Below are 11885 nucleotides of genomic sequence, written 5' to 3' on the forward strand. Positions count from 1 at the left end.
TCAAAGGTACCAATGTTTGGTTTCTCCCATATAACTCGAAAAGTATGTATCTTACGGACATAACTGTTGTATACAAAATTAAAGCTTAGATGATTTCCTACAATATTCATCTCACAACTTTTTCTATATCTTCTCAGGTTTTCGAGATATCCGCTCTTTTAGTAATGTATCATTTTTTAAAAAAGCACGTTTTTCTCCATTTTTTTATATTTCTGCTTTTGTATCTTTTTAAACATCGATCGGAAAAATCGATCCTGATTATGAGCCTATAGAGCATTAAATTCTCTTAAATTTGATGTATAATTTTACACTTTTACGCTTTTCCCTACAACTGTTGCAGCAGTGTTGAGTGTGAATATCCACCTTTTCAACAATAGACCATTGACTAAGCAATTTGGAGGGAATGTTTTGAACACAATTTTTGACTTTGCAGCTTTTTTGAGACTAGTCAGGAGGAGAACATATAAAAAGTCCCCATTCCTAACTCATGTGCTGAGGGATGAGGGTGGTTTAAAAATTGAATTTTTAGCTTTTTGCTTCCACGTTCATATATTGAGAACAATACGTTCAACCGACATGACTAACTATTGAACAATGAAGCTTGATAAATTCTCTACACTTCTTGTTCAGTGGAATTTTGTAATATTCCCAACAGTTCCCGAGATATTCGCTCTTGAAGGTGTACAATTATTGAAATAACAGGTTTTTATTCTATTTTTTCTTTTTCATGGCTTATAACTCTCCACCAATGCATCGTAAAAATTAATGATTATCTTAGGTTCGTAGAGCATTAAATTTTCTTTGAAATGATGTATTATTTCACTATTCCAAGTTTTCGTTTCATTGTTATAGCAACTTTAATGTAGGGGGTGAAACAAAAAAATGGTACCTTTGAACCACCCCCACCCCCTTTAGCACAAAGGGTAGGGGTGGGGACTTTTGATATGTTTACCTCCTTACTACCCTAAACAGAACTGCGGGGTCAAAAATTGTCTTCCAAACTTTTCCCTCTATACCCTCTTTTGAGCATTCATTGTCTGTACTAAATTATTATAAGTAACTATAAAATTTCTCAATACATAATACATCTGAATCACTTCACTCTCTATTCTGATGTAAAGCTGTAAAAAATCTTCAGTGGATTTTTGGCGATTCTTCGAGGATTGTTGCAGAATAATTAAAACAATTTTCAGAAAAGTAATTGAGAAATTATTGAATTTTATTAATTTTGTTTTTTTTTTATCATAAAATGTGATCATTATTACTTTTTAATGTCCCCTTCTTCTTTAATCTTGTAATTTTCTGGTACTGAGTGTTATTTGTGGCACCTATGTTTGTTTTGAATTTCAGTTATTCTCTTGTTAATTTGATATAAAATATTTTTGAATAGTCAATCTATGTTTATCCAGTTATTTAATAGATTATAATTATATTGTGCTTGAAATTGTTCATTGTGTTAATATTTTTATTATTTCTCGAATCCTTTACCTTGATTACTGAAATATTGTTTATTTCAGTTTGATGTAATGACAGATACTAATTTTCAGTTGTAATAAACTAGTTGTAATTTATACTAAATAATATTTTTAACTTGTGTAAAGAAATAAAATACTATACTCGCATGGTTTTGTATTGCTTGGAAATCAAAATAGGTACAGTTTTCTCATAATAGATTTCCATTGTACTCTGGTTAATCAACATTGTTCATCTAATAAACTTTCATTTTTTTCAGTATGATTCCTGTATTCTCGATATTCAGAAGATTCTTCGAAGCAGTATTGGGAGTTTGGATTGTGAGTGTACTCTATATCTTCCAGAAGTTCAGTGTACTCAGCTACGGCACTGTGTCATTGTCAGCAAATGATGTTCTCAAATTGAGGTGGAAAGATACGTGGGATTTCATCATTCACAAATAATTTATTCAATCCAATTACCATCCAATTCTGAATGTAGATCAATGTACATACAGCTAGTATACATGTGTTAGGATCTGTGTACAACTGTGCATGTCTCATAATCAAAGGATTTCTCTCCCAATAATCAAAACTCCACACTCTTTCTCAGGAAGAAGATACTTTTTATCAAAAGACTTCATAGCAAAACTAAATCAACATCAAATTGGACCAAATTAAACACGGCTTGTACTAAAACAAAAGTCAGTAGCCCCATGTGTGCAGGGTTATTTGTATTTTAAATGAGTTGTGTTTCTCCATAAATAGAAAATAACTTGAAATACAGCAGACGCGATCTAGCGGCATTTCAGAGCTGCTTGAACAAACTACGGCAGCAAGTTTGTCAGTCTGTAACTGCAGGAAAAGTCAGTTGAAAGCAAAGGTCAGGGGTGTTATTCATTATTTTTTCATTTATTTATTCTGTATATGCAACAACAGGCAGAATAATAATGTGTATCATACATTAAAAAAAGTCTCTCCATGTAAAGTTTGAAGCTTAATCCATTTGTAATAGAATTTTATGAATACGATTATAGAGTTTGAACTTGAAATATAATTGCATGAATCAAATGCTGGGAGATCTTTAACATTCCTTTAGAATTAAGACTTTTATAAGTCGTATAGATTTAAAGAGCCATGCAAGGTACATGGATGTGAGTTATATGTTATATAAACCCTGTCTATCAATTATTGATGTGGAGATGTTATTCCAAATTGATCATTTAACAGTTTTTTCGAATAACTTTGAAAATGACTGATGGATGAAAGTTTTCCTTGTTGAAATCAAGACTGATCCCCTCGTTTCATCGTATCAACAAAATTGAAATCTGGATTTAGGTAGAAGTATCAGTTGGATTTATTACTTGTATAAAAGTTGAGAGTAAATTCTCTCTTGTGTAGAATTACTTGAATCACTCTGGTTTAAAGCAGACTTTCACATAAAGTCTTGTTTTGAAACATGCATTTACTACTTTAATTATTACATTATTACAAAGTATGTACTTTATTACGTATTTGAAATGTTTTAGGGAATTGTTTAAAAGTAGTACCTATTATGAGTTGACTTATTCCATTAATGAGAGATATTCTACTTATTTATTAGTAAGTTTTATTGTCTATGAAACATATATTTTGATATAATATAAATTATCAGTCGATTGACTAAAAAATGATTATGATTGAAAAGCCAAATATTATTAGTTTATAATATTGGCTGACACCAATATGATGATTAATATTCCTTAAAGTTAGAAAAGGGAATTTAAATTGAAAGTTTTATGTTACTATATTTCACTAATTCACCTATTATCAAGATTAAAAGATTCGAATATATCTCAAAATTATAAAAGTCTTCTTTTACTTTTTTATGTTCACTTCTCAAGTTTTCGGAAACACTATGTTAATCATATGAATTCCCCACCTGAAAATTGTACTTTGTATCTCATAAGTTTATTAGAGGCTAAGGTAATGTATAAATTTAATTATTCTTTAAATAATTAGAAAAACATAATTTTATTTTATTATGGAATCTGCCCTAGATTATTTAGTAACATTAGCCGTCAATTTTATTGCATTTTTTTAAAATAAAAATGTTATGTTATGTGATTGCTTCTTGAACAAATGTAGTCATAATGAATCATTCTTGATTACATAAGCGCTGTTGATAATTGATCACAATTATTGTGATGATTTAATAATTGATCAATGACCTTATAAACTTATGTATTTTTTTATCTTTATCCTACTTAAATACTTTTGTTCTTCTCAATCTCCATGTTTTACTATTAACTAGAAATACATCATTGTTTAATACAATTCAGGTGGCATGGTAGGTAAAATTATTGTAGTTATTTTGTATCTCAATTTGAGTTGGAGTTTGTTAATAGATACTTATTTCCCATGTTCGTCCAACTCATGTTGTTATTTTTAATTTAAATTTTCTTTCTTGTTAAAACATGCCAATTATTGTTTTCTCATGTTCATATCTTAAGATGGGCTTTTGTGGACTGCGATTAGTCGAAATATAGTTAGTTTGCTAGGAGAAGAGCACTGGTGGACATCTTGAATTGCTACTCTGCACGCGCAGATCTGACAAATCTAGAGTGAAATACAGACCGCTCATTGTCAGTCTCTCGTACTGGACCATAACCATATTATTATTAAAATATTATAGAATCAGAATATGTATGTCATCATAATGTATATCATCAATGTAATTATTCAATAAATATTTGATCGTATTATATTTAAACCATATTTTGGTGAAGTATAACTAGGCTACGTATTCTGATTTGTTTTTGCCCAGATCTGATCTGATTTTGCCCAGATGTTTTCTCCTAGTGGATTTAAAAAAGCATGAATACAAAAATAAACATACATGAATAGGAACAATTATAAATATTATCATTTTACAGCAACTTTTAGTACAGTATTAATGTTCAGTTTTAATAAACAAGTATAGTAGGTAGGTACCGTATCTCGGTTGAAAATACTGTAGTTGCTTTCTTGACTAATCGCTGTCATCAGTCGTGCCGCAGGAAGTCGAGCTATACACTATCAGAAAAATATTATCATAAATTATTATTTAACTGATTTTTATTACAAATGAAATGTTTATTATCATTATGTTACTTCATCAATTTAGAAAATTTTAATTTATTATTGTTATGAATAATTACATCATTTCTAAATATTGTTATCAAAATTAAATATATATTTAAGAGAATCACGATCAAATACTTAAATTTGAATCTGATTAATTCATTTGTTAAATTATTCCTTGAAATTTTATTTTCTCGTGAAATCCACCACAAGGCTGTGAAATAATATTACAGGATAATTTATTTCTGTATTATTTTTATATTACAGGTGAAAGTACTTTGTTCTCTTGAATATTGATCAATATGCTCTCTTGAACTTTATGTGTCATCTTATAATATGATGTATATACGATTATATTTTTAATGTAATTGATTACCTGTGTTACTTAATTTTTGATCCATTACCTGGCTCCTTATACAAATGATACACTTTAATAGTTATAGCCTACTATCCATTAAGTTGACAACTAAAGCTGCGTTTACACCAAAGTTATTAACGAAATGCTAATAACTTAATCCTTATAGATTCTATTAGATTGAACATAACTTATCATACCGTAGGCCTAAGCATGATGAACATATGTGTTTGTCAAGTCTCGTTCAATCCAATAGAATCTATAAGGATTAAGTTATTAACATTTTGTTAATAACTTTGGTGTAAACGCAGCTTAAATTTCAACTTTATAGGCAATCTCATACATTTTGTCTTGGATTTAGTTCTCAAGAAATTCTTGAAAAGTAAAGAAATTTTTAACTTAATTGGAGCAAATAGAAAAAGAATTGCCAGGAATGATACAATTACATGTACTTTATTTTGTAGCCCAAACTTTAAAAATGTGCATTTTACCATTGTAGTTTTGAGTTTGCAATGGTACACTGGAAAGGTAACTTGCTGTAATCCAGCGGTGCTCACTTGGTGGTGGTGGGGGGCTGGGGTTCACAATATGAATTCCATATGTAATTGAAATTCTTCTGTCAAAAGGCACAAAAGAATGGTTGGAATGTTGAAAGTATTTTACATTACTGGACTGAAGGTCTTTTTTGTGGGGTGCCAATTATTGTATTTTTATATTTAATATTAATGTATTGGATCGCTGGACGATGTACATGATTGTTATGAATAATTACATCATTTCTAAATATTGTTATCAAAATTAAATATATATTTATGAGAATCACGATCAAATACCTCTGTATACCCCATCTATGGTTAATTTTCCCCATTGATTTTATTTCTATTTGCTCATTTGATTAGACATTTCTTGTATCTATCGAATTTCCCTATGTCTTATTTATTCAACTCATTTTTTTAAAAGATGATTTTGAATTTATAATTTTACTATTTCATCTTTTTGTTATTTGTGATTATTATCTGAAATCATCAAAACAATAGACAATTCAAGAACTGAGTAATTCTTCAGATCTGAGGAGCTCCAAGTTGTATAGAGTGAGAGGTGATTTTCCAGAATTTTGAAAAATATCCCCTATTTGAAAATTTGTTTCTCTATAACCAGAAATTTTAGAATCCTGCGCGACCATTCAATTTATTGGAAATTTCATTTTCTTTGATTTTGTTTTCTCTTAAAAAACCCAAGGTTTTCGAAATAAAATGGAAAAATTAAAAAATACCAAAAATTTGTTTTTTTTTGATTCTGGGGGTCTTAGAAGCCATCCTCTGGCGTGTCAGCAAATTCCAGATTTAAAATCAGTGCCTCTAAATACACATATTTATAACAAACAAGAAAAATTCATTTGGAGCTGTTTCCTGAAAAATGTTAAAAACCCAATCAGGCCAACAATGGGCGATGTAAGTGTGACGTAAGCCGTTGCTACGACGCCATCTTAGTCTCTAAACAAACCGTTGCTAAGGAGAGAGAGCATGTTATTCAAATGGGACTAAAACATCACCTTACATTTACGAGTATATCAATGAAATAATAGATTTCTAAGAGTTGAGAATATTTTTTTCAAAATTAAATATATATTTATGAGAATCACGATCAAATACCTCTGTATGACCCATCTATGGGTAATTTTCCCCATTGATTTTATTTCTATTTGCTCATTTGATTAGACATTTCTTGTATCTATCGAATTTCCCTATGTCTTATTCATTCAACTCATTTTTTTAAAAGATGATTTTGAATTTATAATTTTACTATTTCATCTTTTTGTTATTTGTGATTATTATCTGAAATCATCAAAACAATAGACAATTCAAGAACTGAGTAATTCTTCAGATCTGAGGAGCTCCAAGTTGTATAGAGTGAGAGGTGATTTTCCAGAATTTTGAAAAATATCCCCTATTTGAAAATTTGTTTCTCTATAACCAGAAATTGTAGAATCCTGCGCGACCATTCAATTTATTGGAAATTTCATTTTCTTTGATTTTGTTTTCTCTTAAAAAACCCAAGGTTTTCGAAATAAAATGGAAAAATTAAAAAATACCAAAAATTTGTTTTTTTTTTGGATTCTGGGGGTCTTAGAAGCCATCCTCTGGCGTGTCAGCAAATTCCAGATTTAAAATCAGTGCCTCTAAATACACATATTTATAACCAACAAGAAAAATTCATTTGGAGCTGTTTCCTGAAAAATGTTAAAAACCCAATCAGGCCAACAATAATATGGTTGCAAGGTACAGTCTGTCTTTGTTTAGTCTGTTTGTCAAAATGCTCACCTGTAGCTCTGTACATGTGTATGCTTCTGATGCCATTCAGAAACATTAGAAGCGTTCAAATTCTGTGATATAATTGATCAACTCAACTCTTTTTGTAAGTGGACAAAGTACGCTAAAAAGAATCGATGAAAATGATTTTGAATATCATAAAAATACTTAAAAATTGAAAAAATAGGGATAATTTTTTTATCAAGTTTAGAAATCCTATTGATCCTGTTTGTATTTTCAAGAGTCGATATTGATGGCAGTGGACCAGTGCCAGTCTGCTGAATGTGTTGAATGTTGATGTTTTTCTTCTCGTTAACCAAACCAAGTTTGATAATTGGAAAACTTTTGAGTTTTTCTGGTAAATACTATTTACATTATAATTGATTTTTTTTTGTTAATTTCTCAATTTAAAATTTCAATAGCATTACATGGGCAATTTTATTGTAAAAAATACGGTTCACGGCAACTTAGTTCGTAGGGACGAAGTAGATGAGCCTCAGCCCAGGTTTACAATACTCATCCAACACTCATTTTGAAAATAAGCAATAATCTTTAGAGTGGTATCTATAAATTTAATTGCGTAATTTAACGTCATTTATAACCTTAATTCATGAATCAAATCAAATCACTTTTATTGTCAGAAACACTTTCACATGTTAAAACAATCGTCAAACAAACATTTACACCAATCAATATGTCTAAAGTCATAAAACACTTTTAATTATAGGTAAGTATTGAAGGCGTGCTACTTAACAAATATTGTATTAAGGCTATGCAAAGAATTCCTCAACTGAATAGAGGCATTTTTGTAGAAGAATAGCTTTGATAGATCTTTTAAATTCTTCGATTTCTAGATGCCTAGTCTCTAGAGGAAGTTTATTGAACAGTTTTATAGAAGTAAATTGCCAGTTTCTCTGAGTGCCAGTATAACGGTGTGAATCTACTCTCACGTCCTCCCTGTGTCTAGTAGAATAATTATGTACATCACTATTTATAACATATTTGCCCACATTCTTCCTCATGTAAATCAAACACACATACACATATAGTGATGGAAGAGTCAACACACCTAATCCTTGAAAGAGAGGTTTACAACTTGCAAGCGGTGGTGCATGGCAAATAATTCTAAGAGCTTTTTTTGTAATTTAAAAAGTGTAACAGCCGTAGAGCAATTTCCCCATAGCTGGACACCATAAGCTAAGTGACTATATATGTGCGCATAATAGACACTCATTAAGACATCATGCTCGACAATATTGCTTAGTCTACGCAAAAGAAATATCCCTTTACTGAGCTTACCAGATGTATAATCTATGTGACATTTCCAGTTCAAGTTTGTGTCCAGCATAAGACCTAAGAATTTCAGAGAACCCAAGCAAGTAAACCTCGTATTGAAACTAAATTGGAGGTCACTGGTTTTTAACGAGTTGAGACTCAGATTATTGGAAGCACACCAGTCTTCAATAGTCAATGTGCTTCTCTCAAGCACTGCATTAATATGCTGTTCATCAGTACCACTGACTTTCAAGCCCAGATCATCGGCAAAAAGGAAAGAACAACTGTTTTTGCAGAAACTACTTATTGTGTTTGGCAAGTCATTGATGTATATTATGAACAACAGCGGCCCAAGTATGGAACCTTGCGGTACACCATACCTGACCACTTTGCCACTTGAGAACTCACCATTCCTAAACCCAAATTGCATTCTGTCACCAAGGTAGGAACGAATAAGATCTACTGCCGCTTTTTCAATGCCATAAAAAGAGAGTTTATTACATAGAATTTCATGCTCAACTGAATCAAAAGCTTTAGTTAAATCAAAAGCTCTTAGATTAACTTTACTTTGTTGCTCCAAGTTCTTGATAACTCCCTCTACAAGGTTCAAAACATTATCACTTGTACTTAAATTTTTCCTAAAGCCATACTGGTCTTTTGACAATATCTTATTGTTTTCGAAATAAGCGACTAGTTGCTCATTGAGGAGAATTTCAAAAACTTTAGACAATATCTCCACTATGCAAATGGGTCTATAATTTTCTATTTTCGTCCTGTCACCTTTTTTATGAACTGGTATCATTTTTACTTTCTTAAGCTCATCTGGGAATATTCCTAACTCTATGCACATATTGAAAATGTGTGTTAGAACTTTCGCTATATTTGGAGCAGCAATCTTTAAAATAACAGAGTTCAGACCATTTATATCCAAACATTTGCTGTTACTTAATTTTTTTATGGTTTCAAGTACCTGCTTGACCTTGAAGCGCCTGAAACTAAACTTAGATTCGGGTTTAGACATCTGTTGAACGTAATAGTTGAAATCAAATTTACTCTTAGGAATTTCTTTACTTTGTCTATCTTATCTATGAAAAAATTGTTAATATCATTAACTGGTAGCTCACAAGATTTTTTGGATGAAGAACTATTCCTGCAAAGGTGCCTATTCACAACTTCCCAAGCAGCCTTGCTCTTATTCTTACTGTCCTGAATAACTTTACTATTAAACTCACGCTTAGCTTTCTTAATTGCCGATCTATAATAGTTTCTATGCTCATTATAAGCAATCTTCATTGTATCGCTAGGAAAATCTTTATACAAATGAAACATCTGTTCACACTTTATTTTTAAGGTTTGTAACTCTCATGTAAACCACTTTTTACTCTCACCTTTATTTGAACATATTTTCCTAAGCTTTAATGGATAGGCCGAGTTCACCGACCGCAAAAAAAGTTCATTAAACTTTTGTATCTTCTCAGCAATATTATTCAGTTGATAGACAGCTAACCAATTTATTGACTCCAAGTTTGCAAGAAATATACTTGTCCTATTCTCATTAATTTGTCTAATTAGAATTTTATTTCCCTCTTCATGCTCGCTAACAGCCAACATTCTTTCAACGGTTACATTTAAACTTATAGCTAAGTGATCAGACAAAGCAGTATACACAGTTTTACTTTCCCATCTGCTGTGATGAATATCTGTGGCAATATTGTCAATGCATGTACCACTAGAATGAAAATTTGGTCTCGTCGTTTCTCTAGTTGTAATACACATATTATAGCTTGACAATAAATTTAATAATTCGTTTCTATAGTTAGAGTCTACATTGAAATCAACATTGAAATCAGCACCTAAAATAATATTACAGTTAAAAGTAGACAGATAAATTAAAATCTCATCAAGTTTAACAAGAAATTCACTAAGATTATTTGATAAGGCGCCACAAGGCCTATAAATGGATAGAACTATAATATTCAACTCTGGTAACTTTATTGCACACACTTCGCACATCATTTCCACTGACATGTTCTTTATTCTATTCAGTTCCTTAAATTCTAAATTTTCTCTTACAAAAATAGCAACGCCTCCATGAATTCTATTTGACCTTCCAAAATATGAACCAAGCTTAAAATTTTCTACATTCACAAACTTTATTTCGTCTTTCTTCATCCAATGCTCGCTAATTATAATGATATGTGTGTTATTCTCAGGTACAATCATTTGTAGGTAATCAATTTTATTCCTCAGTCCCTGAACGTTCCAGGACAAAAAGCTCACTTCATAGGACAAATTACTCTCTGTAACAATAGTGTTAATATTATTGTTATCTTCAGGGGTAGTATTTTTATAACAGTTATTGGCAAAGTCATCAGAATTTACAAATGTACAAGCAGAGTTTACTTCCTTGTCAGTGTAGTTTAGTTTAAACATTTTTCATTGCCATTTGAAATTGTCAATGAAACACAGTCATCATCTAAAAATACCGTGTTTTTACTACATCCAGATCCTGCGATAAATTATTAAAAGCTTCAGCTATGCAATTGGATATGTAACGTTTCCCTGACAGATTGAAATGTAAGCCGTGGCGGGTATGGAGTCGTCTACCAATGTTATATACATTCAGGATTTTCACATTTCTAAAGGGCTTGCACACCTCAACTATTGATCTGTTTATATTTTTTATATTGCAATTGATGATAGAATCAACAGGAAGGTCAAAACGATGAGGAATGTTAACAAGAAATACATATGTATGTGCTAGACTCAGTAATAGTCTTTTTAGTGTTATCAGATAATCTTCTGAGCAATGCCTATCCAAATCGTTAGTTCCACCCATGAGAACAACCATGTCCTTCTCCGTTAGAGAACAACTTTCTTCTACGCAGCTTGATGTCGCCTTGTCGAAAGTGGCCCCTGGTTTTATGACACCATCCACTGTTCCACCGGTTGCGTCGGAGACCAAGTCCACCAGGAGTCTACCATGACTGTCTGCAAATATTTTTATCCTGTCAGTTGCCTTGCTTTTTCCAGTCCATTTCTTCGGAGGCAATTTGCGTGTCGCAAGTCTAGCGTTCGATGAATCCGGAGCTCCCGAACAGGAAGAAATTGAAGACTTGCTCCATGTAGTGCTCAGCTTATTAGTCTTGTTGATTTCCGTATCCGGTCGTTTCTTGTCAGGACAGTTTTTGTTTTTTGACGATGCATTATTCAATTTCTCTGCCATCTCAACTCTGTCCTCCCAACGACGTTGCCTTGCTTCTAACACTTCTAGGTGCTTCCCATTCAGTTCTTTAAGGAGTTTAGCGCAGTCTGGACATGTTATCTTGGATTTTTTTTGAGTTGACATATTTACTTGAATCTTGGCATTTATATGATCGCCATTTTCGGGCT

At 31.5% G+C, this 11885-nt stretch overlaps 2 protein-coding genes across 4 annotated transcripts in view; both read left to right on the forward strand.

Annotated features, from left to right (window-relative positions):
* LOC111048378 (protein O-mannosyltransferase 1) overlaps positions 1–3536 on the forward strand; it is a 31405-nt gene extending 27869 nt beyond the window's left edge. The window contains exon 14 of the mRNA XM_022334251.2: positions 1733–3536. Coding sequence (XP_022189943.2) covers positions 1733–1916 — 184 coding nt within the window. The 3' untranslated portion in view covers positions 1917–3536. The remainder of the gene's footprint in view (positions 1–1732) is intronic.
* Positions 3537–7455: 3919 nt separating this feature from the next.
* Positions 7456–11885, forward strand: part of LOC111048377 (protein tramtrack, beta isoform) — a 37931-nt gene continuing 33501 nt past the window's right edge. For 2 of the 3 annotated variants that reach the window (XM_022334246.2, XM_022334248.2), the window contains exon 1: positions 7456–7575. The gene's annotated coding sequence lies outside the window, so the exon portion shown is untranslated. Of the gene's footprint in view, positions 7576–7681; positions 7945–11885 lie in introns of those variants that run through there. The other variant, XM_039423562.1, reaches the window with a different exon arrangement.

The sequence above is a fragment of the Nilaparvata lugens genome, chromosome 3 (genome assembly GCF_014356525.2).
Source record: "Nilaparvata lugens isolate BPH chromosome 3, ASM1435652v1, whole genome shotgun sequence".
In the NCBI taxonomy this organism is placed as follows: Eukaryota; Metazoa; Arthropoda; class Insecta; order Hemiptera; family Delphacidae; genus Nilaparvata; species Nilaparvata lugens.